Here is a 25,638-nt window from a genome sequence, read left to right on the forward strand (position 1 = left end):
CAGCAGCGCGAGCTGGAAGTGGACGGACCCGAGTGGAGTCAACGGTTTTCCGTGAGTTCGTGAACACGTGAAACGTCGAAGTCCGAGGAGGAACGTTGTAGTTTAATAGAGGAGCGCGAGCGCCAACGGAAACTACTGGACGCCATTTTCAACCCAGAAGTTACAGCGAGCAGGTTGGTTCTCTTTGTTTCTTTATCACTTTAAACTGATGGAACTAGTTCTGGAGGAAGTATTCACATCATGTACTGATAGGCCGTAAGGTGAACACTGTTTTCGTTTCAACCCGCTCCACAGTCGCGCATCTACACAATCGTTAGCTCATAAAAAAGAACGAGTTGTGCTAAATTACAACAACAAAAAAGTCCGTCGCTGAATTTGCCTTCGATTCTCGATGCGACTATGTTTTATGCCGAACTAGTTTCTCCAGAGCGTCATCGGATCTTGGTCGCCAGTGGTGGCACGGTTCGACACGTGATCGGTCTTCACCAATGAGGTAGCTGCTTTTTGTCAACAGAATGGCAAGATGGCGGCTCCCGTGGTTGGATTCAACGTTGGCGATAAAGACGAAAACACCCTTAAAAGTGGGCTAAATGGATTCTAAATAGTGCTGTATACATAGCCGCGTCCAATATGAACAATGAGGCAAATATACGATCATGTTTGACATACCTGGGAATACACCTTACTGACGATCTAACATGGACTGTGAACACCCAGCACACACTGAAGAAATCAAGGCAAAGACTGTACTTCCTACCTCAGGAGGAAGTACAGGAAGATAATACAATGCTGACTTCTGCAGAGTATTTTCAGCTTGAAGCAGTGTATGGAAACCTGTCCAGCTTGGGATTGCACATCTATCCGTATCTGTGGACTTCACAAAAACATATCAGGGCTCCAGACTGCGACCAAATGGTCGCATTTTGTGCCTAAAATTAGACGCAGTGCGAGTAAATTTTTCAGCAACTCGCGCATGCGCGACGAGTAAATTAGCGGGGGGGGGGGGCTAATGTGTGAAAAGAGGCGCACCGCAGCGGAGACACAACGAGGGCGAGGGCCGCAGAGTGAGAGGTCCACGAGGGGATCCTCACGCACCGAGCGGCGTCCCCGTCCCCCGAGTTGAATCTCTGGGTCAACTCAGCCGACTCTCACATGTCTGAGCCCCTACAGACTGATGCTCACGGTAAAAGCATTCGATCGGGAGCGCGCGAGGATTTTGATAAAGTTAGCGGAAGGATTTAAGTGACAACATCCGGTTTTGCAAAGTTAGCGGAAAGAACCACGTGAAACAACATCAGTTTATCAAAATAAGATGTCGACAAATCATACACGAACATATAAAAGTAAACAATGAACTGATTTTGTATCTTTATAGATCATTTCTGAGATTTAGCTTAAATTATGCTGACATTAAAACATGTTTACTGTACCAAGGAAGAGTTTATAAAAATAGTCAGTCTTTTGTATGTTAAGAAAAGTCCTGTATATAGATCTCCCCAAGAGTTCCAGGAAATGAATGATGCAGATGTGTTCCATACATATCTGAAATCCCCTACAATAGCAATCAAACAATTTTAATGTATCAATTAGGACATTTTTCAAAGTAAAAGTCCTAAATGTTTAAAGAAATCGGTAATTTCTTTAATGTTTGAGTTGCTTTATATATGTATTTCCTCATAGTCCTAGGCAATAATGCTACACAATAAATAGAATGCTTCAATCAACACCGTGATCGGTATTATCGGTGATCGGCAGGTACTGATTTCAGTGATCGGTGATCGGCACCAAAAACCTGATCGGTGCATCTCTAATCATAACATCATCAAACCCTAGATCAGGGGTGCTCACACTTTTTCAGCATGCGAGCTAGCTCCGTCCCGATGCGCGCAACGGTGTCGGGGAGCTCTCCAGCGCACGGCGGGGCGGCAGAGGACTGAGGACCACGAAGGAACTTCGATCGGCGCGCCGCGCGCTGTGTCGTCACGAGCGAAAAATTACAGAGTGGCGGGTGGAGATTTCACCCTGTTATAATGGTAGGGGAAACACTGAAGTTGATAAGCGTGTCTTCTTGTCTGATCAATACACAACTGTGAGGTGCATGAATGGACAGATCGGCCACCTGCTGATCACTCACTCAATAGCTCGACCTGGGGAGCACCGAAGACCCATTTTGACCCAGGAAAAACCCTGTGTGCGCCCCTAAATTTTCTACTTGCGCCCCTAAAATTTTAAGTTAGGGGCCACTGTGCTCCTAGTAAAAAAAGTTAGTCTGGAGCCCTGCATATGCCAATTCAGTTTGTGCAGCAAAGTGGGTGTCCATTCTGCATGTTGCTGCCTGCACTTGTTGACGCAAGTTCTGTGGCCCTTGCCTTTTGGACTGATGGTACGGTTCTATAGGCATTTTGGGGGGGGGGGGCTTTGAATGAGGAAACTCTCTTCCTTAGTGGCTGTCTGATTGCTGTGGACATAGGCTCGATGGTCAAACTCTGGAGCATGATTCCATTGGTATGGTGAGTAGTTCCACGACCTGATGGAGTCTCCTCCCCAAAGTCAATGTTATCCCACACAAGTGTTGTGGGTGCCCTCTTTGAGAATCCCTTTGGTATTTTGTCTGCCTTCTTCTAGTCTCAGTTGGGCAAGGCTAGTGTCTAGACTCAAAACTGTGTCCCATGATGCACAATGTCCCAGTTTGTTAAGCAGTGACACAATGCGTGATGATCCTGTTAAATGTCGAACAGTCAAACCTAAAGTCAAGGACTTAGGTGTCTGCTTACGGCCCTTGGAAGCAAGGTACACAATGTCTTGACAAACAGACAACACTTTCAAGTGCAAGTCATCAGTAATGTCGACAAAATGATCCAGTGTTGGCTCCTCAGAGGCGCCTATAGTCCAGTTTACTTGATTGTATCGCGCAAGGGGAACAACAGTTTGTGCTTCAGTGACATTCAAATTTTCAGAGGTTGGAGGCCATGGGCATGACATGCCAGGAGTGTCACTAAGATGTCTTTTTAAGAACAACGCTGCTGTATATAGTGTCCTTGCATCCTCTTGTGTTGTTTGGCACTCTGTTGTCCCTTTTTCAGTCTCGCTGTCTGTCTGGCTCAACTCACTAGACTGTGTGGTTTCTGCACCTGATGGGTAAGGTAGCATGTCCACGAGTGTACCGGTTGACAGGGTCTCTGCAAAAACCAGCTCCCAGATGTTGCGCTTGCTGGGGATGTGAAACACCAGCTGGGGGAAATCACGAGCCAGCCTCTGCTTCAACATATCCTGTCTGCAACACAACAAAACAGTGACAATTAAGAGTCACAGGAGTATCATGAAAAGCAGAGAGTGGTGCAGGTGGTACAAGACATTACAGGCTAGAACCTATCTGCCATACAGCACATTTAACACCAAAGATGCCCAAGAAAGGCACACAACATCACGCACGCACACACACACTTCTCCTTGTTGCCCACTGGTACATGTTTGTGCAAACAGCAAGAATTAAAAACAGTTTCTCAGGCCTGTCACACACATGTTGTGTAAAGCTGGACTTGCACATGACAAATAATAAGACGTGAGAGAAAAATGCATTGCAGTTCCCTGTAGTTTGAAGCATCAAGACCTTCATTTGCTTTCACCAGTTCAATGAAGGCCTTCCTCAGCTGGCCCATTCTCAGCACCTCTTGGTTGACAAGCAGCCTTTGGCCAATGATCCTTTCACAGAATATCTTATAGCTGACATCAAACGTGGGCTCACTCCTAGAACACATATGAATGAGAAGGAAATACATGAATATGTGTTGTGATTGTGTGTAGAGATGCACCGATCAGGTTTTTTGTGCCGATCACCGATCACTGAAATCAGTATCTGCCGATCACTGAAATCAGTATCTGCCGATCACCGATAATACCGATCACCGATCACGGTGTCGGTTGAAGCATTCTATTTATTGTGCAGCATTATTGTCGAGGACTATGAGGAAATACATATATAAAGCAACTCAAACGTTAAAGAAATTACAGATTTCTTTAAACATTTAGGACTTTTACTTTGAAAAATGTCCTAATTGAGACATTAAAATAGTTTGATTGCTATTGTAGGGGATTTCAGATATGTATGGAACACATCTGCATTATTCATTTCCTGGAACTCTTGGGGAAATCTATATACAGGACTTTTTTTCACATACAAAAGTCTGACTTATTTTTATAAACTCTTCCTTGGTACAGTAAAAATGTTTTAATGTAAGCATAATTTAAGCTAAATCTCAGAAACGATCTATAAAGATACAAAATCAGTTCATTGTTTACTTTTATATGCTAGTGTATGATTTGTCGACATCTTATTTTGAAAAACTGATGTTTCACGTAGATACATCACAAAGGTACTCGTTACCTCAGAGGTACATATTGTACTTGTTACTGTACTACTGCGAATATAAAACTGACTTATTGAAGGGACTGTTGTGTTCAAGCTCCTGCAAATTCACATTTATTTAGCCTGATATTAATTGCTTATTTTGTTAATGTTTCCACTCTGTTTCTGAAATAAGACATTTTTCTAGCTTCTTATTCATTTCTGAGACTGTTAAATAAGTGACACACAGTTGTCTCCAGGAGAAATGCTGAGGCCGTTGGTGAAGCAGCACGTGGACGAGGTCGTCGACGAGGCGTTTGGGCTGTTGGACACGTTGACAGCAGCGTATGAGGACATCGTTTCTCGTTTAGGAGAACATGAGCTACACACATCAGGTTGGTGCCGCTTCACGATTGTTCCCGGTCTTCGTGCTCGTTTCACGGCTTCAAGTCACATTTGGTCCGTTTCCAGCTCGTCAGCTGCAGTGAGCGAGACTTTTGGTGGATCTGATTGGTTTCCAGCTCTCCTCTGATCTCATTCATCAGGGAGGAACTTTAAACACCTCACGGTCCTCGAGTCAAACTGGTGACGGGATCTGCACCTGGAGATCTCTTGGGACGGTCTTCAGAACGGCCAGAACAACTTCTGGAGGAGCAAACCGGCCGTAAAGTGTTCCAACTGCCGTAAAGTGAAATAACTGCCGTAAAGTGATCAAACTGTCGTAAAACGATCAAACTGCTGTGAAGCGAAGTAACTGCCGTGAAGTGATCAAACTGCTGTGAAGTGAAATAACTGCCGTAAAGTGTTCCAACTGCTGTAAAGTTATAAAACTCCCGTAAACTGATCAAACTCCCGTAAAACAAAGTAACTGCCAAAAAGTGGTCAAACTGCCGTAAAGTGATCAACCTGCCGTAAAGTGTTCCAACTGCTGTAAAGTTATCAAACTCCCGAAAACGAAATAACTGCCGTAAAGTGATCATACTGCTGTAAAGTGGTCAAACTGCCGTAAAGTGAATGGCGCAAATCGAATCAAGCGGAAGACATGCTCTTCTATCAATCTCTTCTCTCTTCTTTCTCTGCCTCTCTCTGCAGCCAAAAGCTCTTTCTACCTGACCAAAATGCAGTCTTCCTTCTCTAACCCCAAAAAACTCTTCTCTATCTTTTCCAACCTCCTTGATCCCCCCTGTCCCCCTCCTCCTTCCACCCTTTTGCCGAGCCACTTTGTCGACTACTTTACAAACAAGATAGACGACATACGCTCCTCCTTTACTAATCCATCTTCTATCACTACACCAACTTCTTCATCCCCCTCTCTTTCCTCTTTCACCCCCTTGTCTCCCAATCAAGTTCTTAGCTTGGTGACCTCCGCTCGACCGACCACCTGCGCCCTTGACCCCGTCCCGTCTCCCATTCTCCAGGCTATTGCTCCTGACCTTCTGACCTTTCTCACCCATCTTATTAACGGCTCCCTCTCAACTGGCTGTTTCCCCAACTCTCTGAAGGAGGCGAGAGTCAACCCTCTCCTGAAGAAACCCACGCTCGACCCGTCTGAAGTCAGCAACTACAGACCGGTCTCTCTTCTTCCTTTTCTCTCCAAAACTCTGGAGCGAGCTATCTTGAGCCAAGTGTCCTCCTATCTCCACAGTAACAACCTTCTTGACCCTCACCAGTCTGGATTCAAGGCCGGCCACTCGACAGAGACGGCCCTCCTTGCTGTCTCTGAGCAGCTTCACACTGCTAGAGCAGCCTCTCTCTCCTCTGTTCTTCTAGACCTTTCTGCAGCATTTGACACCGTGAACCACCAGATCCTTATCTCTTCTCTTCAGGACCTGGGGATCTCAGGCACTGCACTCGCTCTTTTCTCTTCCTACCTTAACGACCGCACTTACCGGGTAACTTGGAGAGGATCTGTGTCTGATCCTTGTCCTCTCACTACTGGGGTTCCTCAAGGCTCCGTCCTGGGTCCCCTCCTCTTCTCTCTGTACACAAATTATCTCGGCTCTGTCATTCGTTCGCATGGCTTCTCCTACCATAGCTATGCCGATGACACCCAACTGATCTTCCCGTTTCCACCGTCCGAAACGCAGGTGGCGGCACGAATCTCTGCCTGTCTGACCGACATCGCTCAGTGGATGTCTGCTCACCACCTGAAAATCAACCCTGACAAGACCGAGCTACTATTCCTTCCAGGGAAAGGCTCCCCCACCCATGACCTGACTACCACCTTCAACAGCTCTGTGTTGGCCCCTACCCTGACTGCCAGGAACCTCGGGGTGACACTAGACAGTCAACTCTCCCTGACGGCCAACATCGCTGCGACGACGCGTTCCTGTAGGTACATGCTGCACAACATCAGGAGAACACGTCCTCTTCTTACTCAGAAGGCGGCACAGGTTCTGGTCCAGGCTCTGGTCATTTCACGCCTCGACTACTGCAACTCCCTCCTGGCAGCTCTACCTGCTGAGGCCATCCGACCTCTGCAGCTCATCCAGAATGCAGCAGCTGGTCTTCAGCCTCCCGAAATTCACCCACACCACTCCGCTCTCTTCACTGGTTACCGGTGGAGCAGCATCCGCTTCAAAACACTGGTTCTGGCGTACCGTGCTCTGAACGGATCGGGCCCCGTCTACATCCGGGATATGGTCACACCGTACACCCCGGCACGTTCGCTCCGCTCGGCAACAGCCAATCGATTTGTGACTCCTGCACCTCGAGCTAATCACTCTACATCCAGACTGTTTGCTGTCCTGGCTCCTCAGTGGTGGAACGAGCTCCCCACTGACATCAGGACAGCAGAAAGTCTCTCCAGCTTCCGCCGGAAACTAAAAACATATCTTTTCCGACTATATCTGGATTAAAACACAGATTAGCACTTCAGTGGCACTTAAATAGCTCTTATTGTGGTACTTTTGAAGTTCGACGATGTTGAGGAAATGTTACTTTCTGTATTCTTGTTTTTCTTAGTTTGTACTCTAGGTTGAATGCACTTATTGTAAGTCGCTTTGGATAAAAGCATCTGCTACATGACATGTAATGTAAAGTCATCAAACTGACTTATTGATCTGTGTTCTGCAGCCTCTCTTCTCGTTCTTTGATTTAGCTCCAGAAGCTGTGATGAAAGGGTTGAACTGGAGGAGCTCTTCAGGGGGAAGAGGAACCAGCGTTGAGTGCAGCAATGCTGGTCCTTTGGTCTGATTCATGTTTCTGAAGGACCACAAACAACTTTCTTTAATGATGAAAAGATTAGTCTCTTCAAGGTCTGTTAATTCTCTCAATAACAAGCAAGAGCAGGAGAGACGAAACACTCCCGACTTCATTTATCTTCATTTCCGTTCACCACGTGAGGCTGGTCCTTCCTGAGTGTATTTGAGGAGTTATGGCGCCTCCATTTCCCCCAAAACATTGATCCTATGAATCACTTCCAGTGTTCAAGAGAACCCATCATCATATTCTGGGTTATTTAATAATGACGTCACAATCAGAATTTCAAAACATACAAATTATGTATGTAAATTAAACTTAAATATGATGAACGCATTCCAATGGTAGAAAGATGACTCATTACTCATCATGGTGTTACTTGTGTGTTTTTTTTGTAGTTTGGCTTCTTGAAGAAATGTTACTTTCTTGATTCTTAGTTCTGAGTTTGTACTCGTGGTTGAATTCACTTATTGTAAGTCTCTCTAGATAAAAGCGTCTGCTTAATGACATGTGATGTAACAGTTATGTATTGATAGAACCCATTCCTCTAGATTTATATTAGTTTAGTTACATAATGAATTATGTAAAAAGGGGGATTGATAATATAAAACTGAATTATTGAAGGGACGATTGTGTTCAAGCTCCTGCAAATTCAGAATAACATCACATAGCAGATGGAATATGTGTCTGATAATAAATATTATGACTGCCTCTCCAAGCTAGGTACTCGCCTCACACAAACGCAACACACACTTGTTATCACGGTGTTACAATGAGAGAGGGGGACGAGGGCCCCCTCCTGTGAGAAAGGGGTGTGGGGGGGTGCAGCAGATCCGAGGTCAGGATGACTTCACATGTGGGGGCACGGAGGCCCGTACGTGGAAAGGGAGGCCGAGTTGTTTTGGGTTTTCAACTAGTGCCGACCGGAGAGGTCTCCGCTGTGATTGCTATCTCATCGAACTTGTATTTGACGCGTGATCAGAGAATAAATTCTCCCGTTGGAAAGGAGAGAACGAGAGGTCGTACTTTACCACACCTCCAATTTTGATAGACGCTAACACTACACCTCAGAGGTACATGAACGTTTTACTGTACGACACCTCAGAGGTACATATTGTACTTTCAGATGATTTCACTCACGAGTTTATTTTTTCATGTTCTCCCTCAAATCTCTGACCTCATTCATTAATAAACCTATTGAATATTAAAGTTCAATATGAGATTCTTAAGATGTATAAATGTATTTTATTATTCTCCACAGACGTCCAGCGGCAGTTGGTGCTGAAACAAGAGGTTCCCCCTGAACAGCAGGACTGGAGCTCCAGTCTGGACCAGGAAGACCCAGAGCCTCCAGAACCTCCACACATTATAGAGGAGCAGGAGGACCAGGAGGACCCAGAGCCTCCAAACATTAAAGAGGAGCAGGAGGACCCAGAGCCTCCACACATTAAAGAGGAGCAGGAGGACCAGGAGGACCCAGAGCCTCCACACATTAAAGAGGAGCAGGAGGACCAGGAGGACCCAGAGCCTCCACACATTAAAGAGGAGCAGGAGGACCCAGAGCCTCCACACATTAAAGAGGAGCAGGAGGACCCAGAGCCTCCACACATTAAAGAGGAGCAGGAGGACCCAGAGCCTCCACACATTAAAGAGGAGCAGGATGAACTCATGATCAGTCAGGAGGGAGAGCAGCTTCAAAAGCTGGAGGAGGCTGGAATCAAGTTCTCATTCACCCCTGTAAAGAGTCAATATGATGATGAGGAAGCTCAGCTCTCAAAGTCCATAAAAACTGACAAAAGAGAGGCAGAACATTTGAAAACAGAAGCAGACGGAGAGGAAGTCAGATCCACATCAGATCCAGATAGTCCTTTACAACCAACTGCTGATGAGACGTCACAATCCTCTGAATGTGAGACTGATAACAGTGACGATTGGAAGGAGACTCAGGAACCTCAGTCACGTTTAAACCCTTTGGAAAACAATGCAGTCCCTGTAGGTGACATGGACTGTGGGACTGGAAACGCATCAATTAGCTCTTCTCAATTTGCTGGAAGCTTTGGCCAAAAGAGACATCCGAAGAGACACTCTGGAGCCAAAACTGGAGTGACCAGTTGTTCAGTTTGTGGTAAAACATTCAGACAAGCAGGCAATCTAAAACGACACTCAGCTGTTCATACAGGAGGAGAGAAACTATTCAGTTGTTCAGTTTGTGGTAAAACATTCAGACAAGCAGGCAATCTGAAACTACACTCAGCTGTTCATACAGGTGAGAAACTATTCAGTTGTTCAGTTTGTGGTAAAACATTCAGACTAGCATGCAATCTGAAACAACACTCAACTGTCCACACAGGGAAGAAACTATTCAGTTGTTCAGTTTGTGGTAAAACATTCAGCCAAGCAGGCAATCTGAAACTACACTCAGCTGTTCATACAGGTGAGAAACTATTCAGTTGTTCAGTTTGTGGTAAAACATTCAGCCAAGCAGGCAATCTGAAACTACACTCAGCTGTTCATACAGGTGAGAAACTATTCAGTTGTTCAGTTTGTGGTAAAACATTCAGACTAGCATGCAATCTGAAACAACACTCAACTGTCCACACAGGGAAGAAACTATTCAGTTGTTCAGTTTGTGGTAGAACATTCAGCCAAGCAGGCAGTCTGAAACGACACTCAGCTGTTCATACAGGAGGAGAGAAACTATTCAGTTGTTCAGTTTGTGGTAAAACATTCAGTCGAGCAGGCAATCTGAAACAACACTCAGCTGTTCATACTGGAAAAACAAATTAGCGTTCAGTTTTCTATAAAAGATTCCCTCTTCTCTGATTTTAAAAGAAATCACAATTGCATTGTTGAGATCATCAGAAATAAATGAGACGTTGTTGTTGTTGATGTTAGCAGAGTTGATGTTCATGATAAGGTTGAAGAAGTGTTCTTGCTTGTGTTGCTGCAAGTCTTAAACCTATATGATTTATATGTATATACGTAAATCTATATTTTTTTATATATAAATATATATTTCTATATATATATTTAAATATAAATAGAGATTTATTTAAAAACAAATTCCTTTATATATATATAGGTTATGTATTTTGTTTAGATTATTTCCTTACGTTTCTTGATTTAATTTTTTTTGATTTTATTTCTGTTAATTTTTGCTAGTTATTATTGACAATGTGAAACTGTTTAAAGACAAAATACTTGCAACGTCGATATCGCTGCTTCCACAACTTCCGGCTATGGCTCCGGTCAGCTGACCCTGAACTGGCCAATCAGAAGTGCCTCTCTGTGGTAAATCCCGGGTTGTTTTGATAGGGACGCACAGTGCTGAGCGGTTCACACCAGAGAGACCGCGGGGAGACATGACGGTGGAGACCTCCATAAGAGGTGGTATTGTAAAAGTATTACTCCTTCATGATTTAACTATAATATTCTGATGTACCTGGCTTAATGTTTTTATTGTTTTGACTCGTCTTTATCTATTTTTTTATTGTCTTTATGTAAAGCCTCAATGTACTTTATTTACATGCTTAAAGTTACGTTTATGTTAATAAACACAGTATTTTTGACACAGCTGAAGCTGAAGTTTTGTGATGGTCTAAAAATAATAATAAAATACTCTGCTTTAAATGGTAATTTGTGTCTCAAATGTTTATCCATGAAATAAAAAAGCCAGAATGTTTAAACATGCAAATGTTTATTTTTCTTCAAAGACTACAAAACAAAGTGATGTCATCCGGATCACAAGATGTCTCTCAGCTCTCTGAAGTGTTTCCTCTGTGGTTTGTGGTTTTCATATCATGCACATGAAGCTCAAACAATCCAAGGGATTGAACCAAAAGCAAAACCCATTTAGAAATGGAGGGTGGCTTTAATAATAATAATAATAATAATAAAAATCTTCACGATTTTTGTGCTTTTTTGTTCCATAAATGTTCTTGCTCAAAGTTATCCACAATAATTTGTCTGGAAAGAAAGTGCTCACTCTGAGAAACACAGATTATAACAGGATTACATCTATAATCCTCAATCTGTAAATGATGCACGGCACTCGGATTATTATCGGACCAGGAAAAGATGAGAAGCTGTCCGAGTTTTAATTAATTTACACGTCTCTGTGGTAGTTCAGTTTTTGAGGCCATGTCTGACTTCTATAATTCAATTCAATTTAGTTTATTTGTTTAGCCCATTTTCACAAATTAAAATGTTCCCTCAGAGGGCTTTACAATCTGTACACAGACATCCCTGACCTTTGACCTCACATCGGATCAGGAAAAACTCCCAAAAAACTCTTTCATAGGAAAAAAAGGGAAGAAACCTTCAGGAGAGCAACAGAGGAGGATCCCTCTCCAGGATGGAGAGAACAATAGATGTCATGTGACCAGTGTTGGGAGTAACGCGTTAAGTAACGCGTTACTGTAATTCCACTACTTTTAGCGGTAACGAGCATGAAACGAAGTATTTTTTTAATCAACTCACACAGTTACAATTACTGAAATTTAAATGAGTTCGTTACTCGCGTTACTCTCTTTTGTGAAAAATGAACACTTGCAGACAAGAAGACAAGCTAGGCTACTTTAGCTGCTTCTGATCTGACATCGCAGGACCTTGGTGGCGCAATGATATTGTAACGTCTCGGACGTTATGGCACTGATGACACGGAGACGTTATTAATCCTCACTTTATTGGGCATCCACCAACACAGACAGCGTGCTCCTCTCGGCTCAGCAGCTCGAACGTCAACAACAACGGTACCCGTCAACCACCCTTAACTTCCGTTTTCCGACAGGTTAACCCCGCCTCCCCTCTACTCCGCCAATCACAGGCACGCCCCCTCGACCAGCATGCACGGTGCCACACTGTGATTGACAGCCACTTCCAGTGTTGCCAGGTCCGCGGTTTTCCCGCGGAATTGGGCTACTTTTGAAGTGTTGCCGCTGGTTGAATTTTTTGTCCGCTGGTTCGGTAGACCTATTTTGCATGCAAATTACATGAATATCTTTAAATAAAAATCCATATTTTAAATGAAATAATTTATTTGTACCCAAATCCTACCAAACTGACTCCAGATCAGCACGTACACGCCGACACATCCGCGCACACAGGTGAGCACACTCTCACGAGCACCCCCCCCCCCCCTCAATTATATGCAGCACCTCAAGGCACCTTTGTTTTCTCTTTTAATTAGTGTTAATACTGTAGGCCAATCACTTTTATTTCATTGGGCCTAATGTGGTCAAAAAAAACACTGTTAAATGACTGAGACAGTTATTTTATATTAAGTTAAGTATTGCAATAAATAGGTCTACAACATATGTTTATTGTGTTTGACTGTTCAGTACTGTTCATTACATTAAAAAAGCAGACATAAAAGTAACTTACAAGTTACTTTCCCGAGTAACTAATTACTTTTGATATACAGTAACTAGTAAAGTAATTAAATTACTTTTAAAAGAAGTAACTAGTAACTATAACTAATTACTAATTTTCAGTAACTTGCCCAACACTGCATGTGACCAGAAGGAATCATGACACACAAATTAAAACACAGTAACAACACAATCAATGAATCTGACAGAGTGTATGACTAGTTGGTAGTCGGCATGGACCACGATCCAGACCTCCACGATCCAAATGACCAATGTTAACTATTCATTTATTATTAATCTTTTCTTAAACACACACAGGGAGATATGTCACACTGTAAGTAAGAAAGTAAAGTAATGACTAAATGCGAGGCTACTCGTGGTTCCTAGAGTCTTAAAAAGTAGGATGGGAGCCAGAGCCTTCAGGTATCAAGCTCCTCAAAACTATAGCTGTACTGAAGAGAAAAGACCTGCAGCCGGGGCTTCAAGGAGAACAATGGAGAGAAGGAAAACAATGCACGTGAGAGATTTTTGAATCTTCTTCTTTTAAATTAAGGAAACACGTGTGGTGCACCTGGATCACCACAAGGGGCGTCAAGTCAGAGCTGCTCCAACTAAAAAAAGTGCACCCATTTCCAAACATGTTTTGTGACAGAGTTGAAGCATAAGCAGCAATCCACTAGTGAAGCTGTCCTCGACCTGCGTTTCCTCTGGGCAGGATTACACAGCTAGTGTAACGGACTTGTACTGGCCAAGGAAGAAGTCGAGTCCGCAGGTTTATTTTCCAGGTTTTATTCCTGCTGACCACATCCATACATCAGCTCCCTCATAAATACAAAAGTCTTATCTCTGGAGATAACCAGGGCTGTGTCTACTACCGCACATTTTACGAAGTACACTGCAATGCAGTGCACTACAATTCAGTGCACTGTATTGCAGTGCACTGCGTCGCTGATGAAGTGCTGTCTCAAATGGAACACTTAACCATTAACCACTTAGCGGAAGTGACGGACGCAAATCTGTTCACGGCACCCGCGAAATTAAGCCGGGAGTGACGTATGCAAATCTGCTTGCGATACCCTAACCCTTAAAGTGACCAAATGAAGCACTTCTTGCCCTCTTGTTGTCCCTTGTTTACCCCTTTCTCCACCCCATGTGGACGATACCTCCACAATAGCGGCAGGAGCCTCCGCCTTCTGGCTGAAGTCGAGATGGTATATGTACATTTAATTGTGATTTTGCCTTACCTTCATGTAGTAGTTGCAATTAAATTCTCCTCGCTAGGTATGCTAAATTCTCAATTATCTTTGTCAAAAGTAGCCTTCTTCTTTGCAATCCACATACACACCAAATGGAAATAAAACATGACAAATCTGTACATGTTTGTCCCTAGATTCCAATTAGTTTTAAGAATTATCCACTGAAATGATGGGCATCATCTGCTTGAATTCACACAGTAATAGGCCTACTTTGACTGACTGTACTTTTATACACATCTCTGTTGTAGTGAAGTTCACCCTGATACAGGAATCAATTAGCAATTGAACACACAGGCATATTAATTATTGTTACAAACATGCATCAATTCTAATATAAATCAGAAAACGCAATAAAAGACGACAAAACCTCAATGACAACATTTTATTGATAAAATGACTTGCATATTAATATAATCTTCCCTTCCCCTCCCCTCCCCACACACTCTACAGCAGCCACCCAGTCCCAGGCGGTGCTGCCGTATCAATGTTGCAATGCCACTGCTGGCGTTGTATTGTGATGGCCAGTGACATGAGGGTGGACTTCAGGCTCACCGAGAGTCATTCAACGCCCTCATGGCTGTGCTGGGCACTGACTGTGACCACGGTTGGGGCCCCGAGATCTCCTGTCTAGTTTTTATTTTTTGGCTTGCCAGCGCCACCTCCTGTCGGGTGGTGGCCAGGGCCTTCGACAGGCCACCGTTCACCGGCTGGTGCACAGGATGAGTGGGCAGATCGCTGCGCTCCTGTACACCGTTGTCCGCCATCCTACAGGAGAGGAACTCCCACGCCTAGGTGCCCGCTTCGCCCGTCTAGCTGGGTCGGCAGCCTTCAGCAGAGGGGTGGGGGCTATTGATGGCGGTCCATCTTCTTAAAGGCCCTGGAGGTGGATGTGAGGTTTGTGCCAGAGGTCATTGGCGCCAGATGCAGATGTCGGGAGGGCAGCAGAGGACCAGCCAGCACCTCCAGGAAACGTCTCTGGGGCAGAAAACAGAAATAGGATAGCCATTCAGTGCTATGTCCCAGACCACGATTACATTTAAATTAATACATACATACACGACATTAAAAAAAAAACACAACGATGATTGAAAGCTACAATTATTTCTAGAAGGACAAGCTTAGATAGCTATCGTAACGGTATTAATTATCGGGCGGCGTGGGCAAACGTTCGCGGTGTCATGTTAACCCGTTATTAAACTGAGCATATCCATTGTTAATCCATTATTAAAATTGCTATTTCGATTGTTTAACAGAACAGCCGTTGTTTAACACTGTCCGATGACTGACATAGCTATCTGTCGTCGGACTTGCCGCTGGAGCCCGCCACCTGCCCCGGCTCGTCAAGCGAAAAGTGTCCGATAAAAGTGCACCTTCCGGGTACTTTCAGTGCACTGAATTCTGCTGGTTTTTTCAGTGGCGCACTTCGAACACTGAAAGTCAGTGCTCGAAGTGCTCAAGTGCGCGGTAGTAGACACAGCCACGGTCACACAGCCAAAACAGAAATAGAGTTAAACACTGCCCCCTAGTGGACAAGCATTGGAAGGAAACCTTTCGAAGTTTTGCAGAATTAATACAAAATCTCTCTCTCTCTCTCTCTCTCTCTCTCTCTCTCTCTCTCAGGTCTTCACTCGCTACGGGAAGTGTTACACCTTTAACGCCGGCGGTGATGGACGCCCCCCTCTCTTCACCACTAAGGGAGGTATGGGCAACGGACTGGAGCTCATGCTGGACATCCAGCAGGATGAATACCTGCCCATCTGGGGGGAGACAGGTGAGGGGTCACAGGTCACAGGTCACAAGGCCTCAGAGAGTCAGAGCTCTGCATTCAAAATCTGTTAGAGTTTGTTAGGATTCAGCAAAATGCAGTAAAAAGTTCTCATTGTGTAGTCTCTTAGGTCCCTCCAGTTGATCCAGAATGCTGCAGCTCGTGTTCTCACTAAAACTAAGAAAAGAGATCACATCACTCCTGCACGAGCTGCTCTGACCTGGCTACCCATAAAATCAAGAATCACTTTTAAAATTCTTCTCTTAACCTACAAAGCCTTGATTGGTGATGCACCATTACATTACATTACATGTCATTTAGCAGACGCTTTTATCCAAAGCGACTTACAATAAGTGCATTTCAACCTAGAGTACAAACTAAGAACAACAAGAATACAGGAAGTAACATTTCCTCAACATAGTCGAACTACAAAAGTACCATAAGTAAGTGCTATTTAAGCACCATCATATCTTAAGGAGCTTGTAGTACCATATTGCCCCACTAGAGAGCTACGCTCACTAAATGCGGGACTACTTGTAGTTCCTAGAGTCTTAAAAAGTAGAATGGGAGCCAGAGCCTTTAGTTATCAAGCTCCTCTTTTATGGAACCAGCTTCCAATTTCAGTCCGGGAGGCAGACACAGTCACCTCGTTTAAGAGTAGACTTAAGACTTTCCTCTTTGACAGAGCTTATAGTTAGGGCTGAATCAGGTTCACCTGGTCCAGCCCCTTGATATGCTGCTATAGGCTTATAGCTGCCGGGGGACGTTTTAGGATGCACTGAGCACCTCTCTCCTCTTTTTTTTTTCTCTCCTTAAGGATGAATTTTCATCTCTCAATCACACGTTACTAACTCTGCTTTCTCCCCGGAGTCCTTTTGACTTCACGTCTCATGGGGTCATCGGACCCTATGAGACGGCATAGATCCTATCTGCCTGATGGATCATCGAGGTCTGGGTCGTGGAATTCCTGCTCCTGACTACGCCACTGTCCTGTTGAGACTCCGCCTACTGTTGAGACTCCGCCCACTCCTCCTCCCCACCGCCATCTGCCTGATGGATCGTGGAGGTCTCCATCGTGGAATATGCCTACTATGAACTATTCATACACTCTGTCATATTCATTGAATGTATTTAAACTCTAAATCTGTCCTTCTGTACACATTACATCTATTGCATCTGTCCATCCTGGAGAGGGATCCTCCTCTGTTGTTCTCCTGAAGGTTTCTTCCCTTTTTTTCCTCCTGAAGGGTTATTTGGGAGTTTTTCCTGGTCCGATGTGAGGTTTTGGGGCAGGGATGTCTATGTGTACAGATTGTAAAGCACTCTGAGACAAATTTGTAATTTGTGAAATTGGGCTATACAAATAAACTGAATTGAATTGAATTGAATTTAAATGTTCCCGGTCAGTGTTTCACTTTTTATGTTGTGATGTTTTTATATTATTATTACTGATGCATTAATGTTTATGTTGCATTTCAGTGTAGATGTTTCCGGTTGTGCTGATTTTAACTCCTTAATATACTGTCAGCTAGTTTAATCTTTAACAGAAATGTATCATATCCTATGAGATTGTGTGTCTGTGGCGTGTGTTTGTAGTTAGTTTTTTTTCGGAGAATTTTCTCAAACCATGAAGAAACATTTTAAAGCTTCACATTCAGAAACATTCAAATTCGAAATCAACATATCTGGAGCTGCGTTGTTTTTAACGGAAAGGATGGCTATGAAAAATATGTATCTGGAAAAATAAGTAAAAAAGTAAATATTTGCCTCTGAGATGTCGTTTAAAGTATAAAAATGCATTAAATACTCAAGTAAAGTACAATAACCGACATGTTTAGTACTTTAGTACATTAGTTGAGTAAATATAGGTACATTCCACCACAGCTGAGACAAAACTCTGTGAAACTCTGTGTGTGTTGCACCGATTCAACGCTCTTTTCATTTCTGCAGATGAGACTTCGTTTGAAGCCGGGGTCAAAGTTCAGATCCACAGTCAGGACGAGCCGTCCTTCATTGACCAGCTCGGGTTCGGAGTGGCGCCCGGCTTTCAGACGTTTGTTTCCTGCCAGGAGCAGAGGGTATACGACCCACATGCACTTATCTGGAGTTAATTAAATTATTCTTGTCTATTCCATTCTTTTATTACTGGAAGCGTCCTCTTTTTAATTCATGAATGTTTCTTTTTTATTTGCTTTAATTCCCTTTTAAGCCCCAGGATACATTGTTTTGGATTTTCGACATGTAGAGACTAACTAAAAGTGCCAGTAAAAGTATTTATAAGTGTATAAAACGGTCTAATGAGTGACGTGTGTTTGTCGCAGCTGATCTATCTTCCTCCTCCCTGGGGAGACTGCAAGGTGACGGCGATGGATTCAGACTTCTTCGACACGTACAGCATCACGGCCTGCCGCATCGACTGCGAGACTCGCTACCTGGTGGACAACTGCAACTGCCGCATGGTGCACATGCCGGGTAGGCCCCGCCTCTTCCTGTAGCCACTGGGACCCCCGGACCAGCGCAGCCCCGAATATGTTATACACAGCGCTGGGTCATCAGTGTCTGATTTAGAATAAAATATATCAGATTATGTTCATGAACTTACATTTATATTTTATTGAATATTTATTAATGGATAATAGTTATAGATATATTTAGAAAAAGATCACGTACCCCCTGGAGTGCCTTCACGTACCTCTATTTGAGAACCACTGAGTTAGAGGGTACAGTGAGTGTGTGTTGCATCAGGGTCCAAATGAGTGTACTGTGAGTGTGTGTTGCATCAGGGCCCAAATGAGTGTACTGTGAGTGTGTGTTGCATCAGGGGCCCAAATGAGTGTACTGTGAGTGTGTGTTGCATCAGGGCCCAAATGAGTGTACTGTGAGTGTGTGTTGCATCAGGGGCCCAAATTAGTGTACTGTGAGTGTGTCTTGCATCGGGGCCAAAATTAGTGTACTGTGAGTGTGTGTTGCATCAGGGGCCCAAATTAGTGTACTGTGAGTGTGTGTTGCATCAGGGGCCCAAATTAGTGTACTGTGAGTGTGTGTTGCATCAGGGCCCAAATGAGTGTACTGTGAGTGTGTGTTGCATCAGGGCCCAAATGAGTGTACTGTGAGTGTGTGTTGCATCAGGGGCCCAAATTAGTGTACTGTGAGTGTGTGTTGCATCAGGGGCCCAAATGAGTGTACTGTGAGTGTGTGTTGCATCGGGGGCCAAAATTAGTGTACGCCCAAATGAGTGTACAAATTAGTGTACTGTGAGTGTGTGTTGCATCAGGGGCCCAAATTAGTGTACTGTGAGTGTGTATTGCATCGGGGCCCAAATGAGTGTACTGTGAGTGTGTGTTGCATCGGGGCCAAAATTAGTGTACTGTGAGTGTGTGTTGCATCAGGGGCCCAAATTAGTGTACTGTGAGTGTGTGTTGCATCAGGGCCCAAATGAGTGTACTGTGAGTGTGTGTTGCATCAGGGGCCCAAATTAGTGTACTGTGAGTGTGAATGAGTGTACTGTGAGTGTGTGTTGCATCGGGGCCCAAATGAGTGTACTGTGAGTGTGTGTGTTGCTTTGACTGCAGGCGATGCTCCCTACTGCACCCCCGAGCTGTACAAAGAATGTGCTGACCCGGCTCTCGGTAAGAAAAGAGGCGCTTCATCCACGTCTAGCCTGAATGTTTTACACAACAGATACAAACACACACACACACACACACACACAGACCATCCCCATGACATGTCAAAGTCACGGCAGCATTGATCTGTTCCAAAGGTCCAACGGAGCTCTTGCTTGTTCTCGTCTGCAGACTTCCTGGTGGAGAGAGACAACGACTTCTGTGTGTGTGAGACGCCGTGCAACATGACCCGGTACAGCAAGGAGCTGTCCTTCGTCAAGATCCCCAGCAAGGCCTCCGCCAAATACCTGGCCAAGAAATACAACAAGTCTGAGCAGTATATTAAGTGAGAGTCAATCAATGTAATGCATTCAAACACCTTTAGTTACGTATTACAAATACACTGCATTAATTCTGCAGCGTTCAAATATTTAAACAAGATATGTTTCGCTTTAGAGGGGAATAAAGAACGAGATGTGAAGAAAAATAATTCACATTTGTACATAATTTTATTATATTCGATTCATATTTTTCTTTAACCCTCCTGTTACCTTCACATTTACTAACATATTTTACCCTCGGGGTCAATTTGACCCCAGCAATTAAAACCTCCAAAAAATTATTAGAATTAATATTGTTTCCCAAGTTTAAGTGTGAGGTACTTTATGTTTGTTTGTTGACTACCTAAATAGCCCTTTAAATATATAAAAAAGTTAATATTTCTTATATGTTTGACACAGTGAAAAACAGCCTGGGGTCAAATTGACCCCAAAGAATGTTGTGCACCGACAGATATGCTAGAGAGGTTCATGTCATTTATGTTCGCTTTCCCTCATTCCAGGCTTCCTGATTGTTTTCACCTGTCATCACACCTGTCTCCTATGCTCATCACCCTGATTGGTCCCACCTGTGTCTTGTTACCATGTGCTTAAATTCCCTGTCTCCCAGTGTTCTTGTCAGTCTGTCTGGTCTTTTGTTCACTGCAGAACCGAAAAAGTACTTACAAATACTTTATCTCTGTCTCCGGTCGACATTATGGACCCATTTCATCACGAAAAACTGGACAAAGTCAGCGAAATACAAGAGCTGAGAGGACGCCAGGCGGTTCAGGAAGAATTATCTACACAGATGCAACAACTGGTTGCCCAAATGAATAATTTTTACTCATCAACAGACTGCTCCTATGACGTCATCCACAGCTGTGAATTTGCCTGTCAATACTCCAGCTGACGACCCAGGTCAGGCTGTTTCCTCCCCATTACGGCTGGCTCTTCCGGAGAGATTTTCCGGAGACTCTTTGAATTGCAGAGCCTTTCTGGTACAGTGTGATCTGCATTTTCAACACAACCCAGCAGCTTTTTATCTGAGCATGGTAAAGTGGCTTATTGTGTCTCATTTAACGGGAAGACTGCAGAATGGTCTAGAGACACCGAACTATGTTACTCATTGGCCGATTTCATAGAGACTATGAGGCGCATTTTTGATCACTCATCTGTGCTTTCATGCCATCCGGGAGTAGCAAGAACAATGTTCAGGATTCAACAACGTTTCTGGTGGCCATCCATGAAGAAAAATGTGGCGTATGTAGCGCTTGTCCGTGTGTGTAATAAGACCTCATCTCAAGTTAAGATGGGCTTGCTCCAGCTGCCGATTCCCCATCGTTGGTCACACATTTCGATGGATTTTGTGACAGGATTTCTCATCCAGAGGCAAGACTACGGTTCTAACAGTGGTTGATCGTTTTTCAAAGATGGCTCACTTCATCCCATTGACCAAGCTTCTCTGCCAAAGTCACAGAGGTCATGATGAATCACGTATTCAGGATCCATGGATTCCCTAATGACATTGTTTGTCCAATTCAATTCCGCCTCCGGGAGAGAGATTTGTCGACTCATAGGTGCCACCGCCAGCCTGTCATCAGGATATCACCTCAGTCAAATGGACAGTCGAACCAAGAACGTGACCACCTCACATGGGTCGAGGTTGCCCACAATACCCTTCCTCCACAGGTCTCTCTCCATTCCATTGTGTCAATGGTTTCCAGCCCACTTTTCCCTAACAACGAGGAAGAGGTGATAGTTCCATCGGCAGATGCCATGATCAGACGTTGTCGCAGAGTTTGGGCTGCAGTCCAGGCCAAAGGTTTGGCTCACCAAAGACTTACCACCCATGTCGCCTCAAAGAAACTGGCTTGTCCAGAGTCATCAACCCCCTCCACCGCTACTGGAGGTCCGTAATAGGGGAGGCAAGCAACAAGACTCTTATCCACGACTTTACAATCAGCCTGGGCCATCAGGAGTTACAGATATGCTAGAGGTTCATGTCATTTATGTTCATTCCAGGCTTCCTGATTGTTTTCACCTGTCATCACACCTGTCTCCTATGCTCATCAGTGTCAGCCCCTGATTGGTCCCACCTGTGTCTTGTTACCATGTGCTTAAATTCTGTCTCCCAGTGTTCCTTGTCAGTTGTCTTGTCTTTTGCCATGATCAGGTCGGGTTATTTTGTGCTCTTGAAAGTTTTGATCCTCACTACGTTGCTCACTGCAGAAACTGAAAAATAAAGTACTTACAAATACTTTATCTCTGTCTCCCGGGTCGTGCAATTGGGTCCTACTTCCTAAGTGTCTGAGATCGTAACAAAGAACACCGACGTTAAACATTGAATGGGGTCAAATTGACCCTAAAGGTATGGAGAAAAAAAACTAAAATGCAAATGTATTGCAAAAAAGAAAAGACACATATTATTAAGACAATAATCAGAGCAAAGTAATAATGTAATAATTTACCCAAAGCAGTATTTTAATATTTCATAAATGGTTTCAATAGCATTTAGTAAAAAGTATATCCAAGGATAATTTGTTAGATTAAAACTTCTCCTATGAAGACATATTTTACAAAATTGGAATGTGTTATCTTTTTTACTCCTTGTATAAATGTGAGGTGTTCTAGCTGTTGACAAATACGTAAATAAACATTTCTATCTGCGTACAACTACATTATATTGTGTTATAATCTATTAATTAAACGCCCATGAATGCTGAATAGTTTGACTTCCCTCAAGTGGAATAATAATGTGTTGACTCTTCTCTCCACAGAGAGAATATTCTGGTTTTAGACATCTTCTTTGAGGCTCTCAACTATGAAACTATTGAACAGAAGAAAGCTTATGAAGTGGCGGGACTTTTAGGTACATGAGTTTATTATGTGGACCTTCTTTCTGTCTTAATGGTCGATGATGTTTTGTATGACCTTGAATCGTATGATTCCAGGTGACATCGGGGGTCAGATGGGGCTTTTTATCGGAGCGAGCATACTCACCATCCTGGAGCTATTCGACTATCTTTATGAGGTGAGACCTCGTCGGGAAAAGTGATTTTATGGAAGAATAATCCTGCTGCATGTAAATATTACTGGACCTCTGAGGTCACTGAGGTCATGTAGGGTTTTTTTCTGGGAATGTTGGTTTTAGCAAACTCAGGGGAGCCAAAATGTACACAATTGCATTTTAGAACTAGATTACACTAAAGTCATCTTCAAATTGTTATAGATTTGGGCCGAAGTAATACCCGCCTCTGTTTTTTTTTTACACCCCCCCCCCCCCCTCAGGTGATAAAGTACAAGTTGTGTCGCTGCTCCGATAAGAAGCATAAGCACAACAACAACAACAACGACCAGGGGACGGTCCTGAGCGTTGACGATGTCAAGTGTCACGTCGGTAACTTTCATTAGGAGTCTCGAGGACTTTGTTCGTTGAGGGTTTTTTTCCGAGGCCGCGGGAGCGACCCGGAGGGGAAGTGTCTTGAGCCTGGAGAGAGTTTGTGAGTTCAGCGTGTGGCTGGAGGAGAGGTCATGCACACGGCTGTGGAGAGCACACACAGCAGACATGTTGTGAGGAGTAAAGCAAATGAGACTAAGTGCATGGTCGTCTGTAAACAGCTTCTGGAGACGTAACAGATCCGGTGGATGAACTGATCCGAGGTCGGCGTGTGTTCAGTGAGTCAGCGTTAGAAATCCCAGCTGTGTGTGGAGCTCTTTGTGAAAATATTTTATGCGACGTGTTTGTTTTCACTTACGAGATGTTATTTATTAATTTTAAATATATATAAATAGAGTTTCATCGGCGTTGTTGTTCTTGACTTGTTCTTTTTTTTCCTCCTTTTTTTTCACCAACTTTCCATTTTTTTATATTCATGTCGCCCAACCTCGTTTCACGACCCACGTCTTCCCTCCGGAGCATTTTGCCGAGTAAACTGTACTACCTCATCTCGCAGGTTGACGGCGCCCTGAAGAATTGACGAGCCGAGCATTTGATTAATAAAAAGAAAGAAGTAATTCTCATGTTTAGAAATGAGCAGAATAGGTTGAGGATTTTTTTTTGTTCTGGCCTTGAAGAGAGCCCATGCACATGTGCTGACAGGTCTTTACTTCAACGGTGTAAATATTAGCCACCATGAGCTACAGCCCACATCAGACACAGGCATCCGAGTGGCCGCCAATTCTGTTCTGTATTGAGAGTAGTTTGAATTTTGGGGAATACGTCTTATTTTCAGAGAGTTAGATGAGAAGACTGAAACCATTCACTCTCCGTAAAATGTAACGCGACGGCCAGGAGCTGGTTAGCTTAGCTTAGCACAAAGAATGTAAACAGGTGTTAAACAGCTGACCAGGTTGCAACAAATCACAAATAAATATCTTCCTTTAAGTCCAAACCCGTAAAACCGTGTGTGTCGTGTTTGCTGTAATTGGACAGGCTAGCTGTTTCCCCCTGTTTCCAGTCATTATGCTAAGCTAAGCTAACTGGCTATAGGCGTTCTCCACTCTCTCCTCTAGAGACCTAAAGCCTGTTTTTCTCATAATGCTGAACTTTTGCTTTCACGCACTTTTAGCATTTTGAAGAACATCCAACGAAATTAGCTAAAAAAATATTTGAACATGATAAAGAGAAGTCTAAATACACAGCAACGGCTAAATTAAACACAGGTGTACAACCAGGTGCTACGTACTGTATGATTTAACTTCAAATTCCCTTTTTAATGAAAATCCCTGGATACATTTAAAAACGCATATTTCCTGACAAGAGGCAAAAGAATTGACATTAATCTAAGGCAGTGTCTTACATGTGTACATGTAGGTGCTGTTCATCACATGTAAGGGAATTTTTCTTTTGTTTGTTTTTTTTGCAAGAAAAAACTAATGAGTATAAATATGTAGAATGTGTTTTTCCATCTTCTCGGGCTCTGAGTTGCATGTAGCACTGACCAGTAGGCGCCTTAAGTGTGCTCCATCAATGAACAAGGTTTACTTCCATCTGTCTGTTGAATGTGAATTTTTTTCTTCATTTGTGTGTATTTTTTATGTTATGTTGAAAAATGATTCATAATGCGACCTTCATATCCAAAACACTGAACCTGTTATCAGTTGGTAAACATGTCGGCTCTGGCATGTTCAATACTGGGTCTATTCTAACTCTGTTTACAAAAATCTAACAATATTCTGTTGCCGTTAATCCACTTGCACTCATTCCCATTGAGATCCGTGTTTTCTTAACAGGAAGTGGGAAATGTAGTAGCTGTGTAGTGTTATTATCAAGCACAATCATTCCATCAACCGCAATGTAATGTAAATATTGGATAATAATCTCATTATTACGATGGTCTGATCTGTGTCATGTTGTACTTGTTGTATTTAGACTTTTGGGTATCTCTTTCTGTATATATGATTGTACGTTTATTTATGAGAAGTATATTTATCAAATATTAAAGTATGAGGCTCTTTCTATTCCTTTTGTTTGTATTGCTACAGTAATAGCTGCTTCAAATGTATCATCGGTAAATAAAAATGAACAGCTGGATTGTTGTTCTCAGAAATGAGGTCATGCATCTCAATTCAAGTCCTCCATTTTTTCTTCAGGCTCGTGTTTGACACTGTGTGTTCCAGTCATCGGACTCTATTTGAGCTGAAGTACATGAAGAACTGATGGAGCAGACAGATAATTCACACGTTTTATTAAAGCACAAGAAGCATCATAACAATGAAAGAACACAACATTACTAATAAAAGACCCACATTCAGAATGATGGATGTACAAACTACTG

At 43.4% G+C, this 25,638-nt stretch overlaps 1 protein-coding gene and 1 pseudogene across 1 annotated transcript; both read left to right on the plus strand.

Moving 5' to 3' along the window:
* Positions 1 to 11,182, plus strand: LOC130200163 (uncharacterized; annotated as a pseudogene).
* On the plus strand, positions 10,909 to 25,307 carry LOC130200124 (acid-sensing ion channel 1B-like). The gene is made up of 10 exons (XM_056424115.1): positions 10,909 to 10,933; positions 13,287 to 13,432; positions 15,783 to 15,942; positions 17,887 to 18,014; positions 18,258 to 18,408; positions 19,509 to 19,565; positions 19,734 to 19,887; positions 22,639 to 22,730; positions 22,813 to 22,892; positions 23,150 to 25,307. Exons 1-10 carry the CDS (start codon positions 10,909 to 10,911, stop codon positions 23,270 to 23,272), a joined length of 1,116 nt encoding a protein of 371 aa, XP_056280090.1. The 3' UTR covers positions 23,273 to 25,307.
* The last annotated feature ends 331 nt before the right edge of the window (positions 25,308 to 25,638 follow it).

The sequence above is a fragment of the Pseudoliparis swirei genome, chromosome 9 (genome assembly GCF_029220125.1).
Source record: "Pseudoliparis swirei isolate HS2019 ecotype Mariana Trench chromosome 9, NWPU_hadal_v1, whole genome shotgun sequence".
Lineage (NCBI taxonomy): Eukaryota > Metazoa > Chordata > Actinopteri > Perciformes > Liparidae > Pseudoliparis > Pseudoliparis swirei.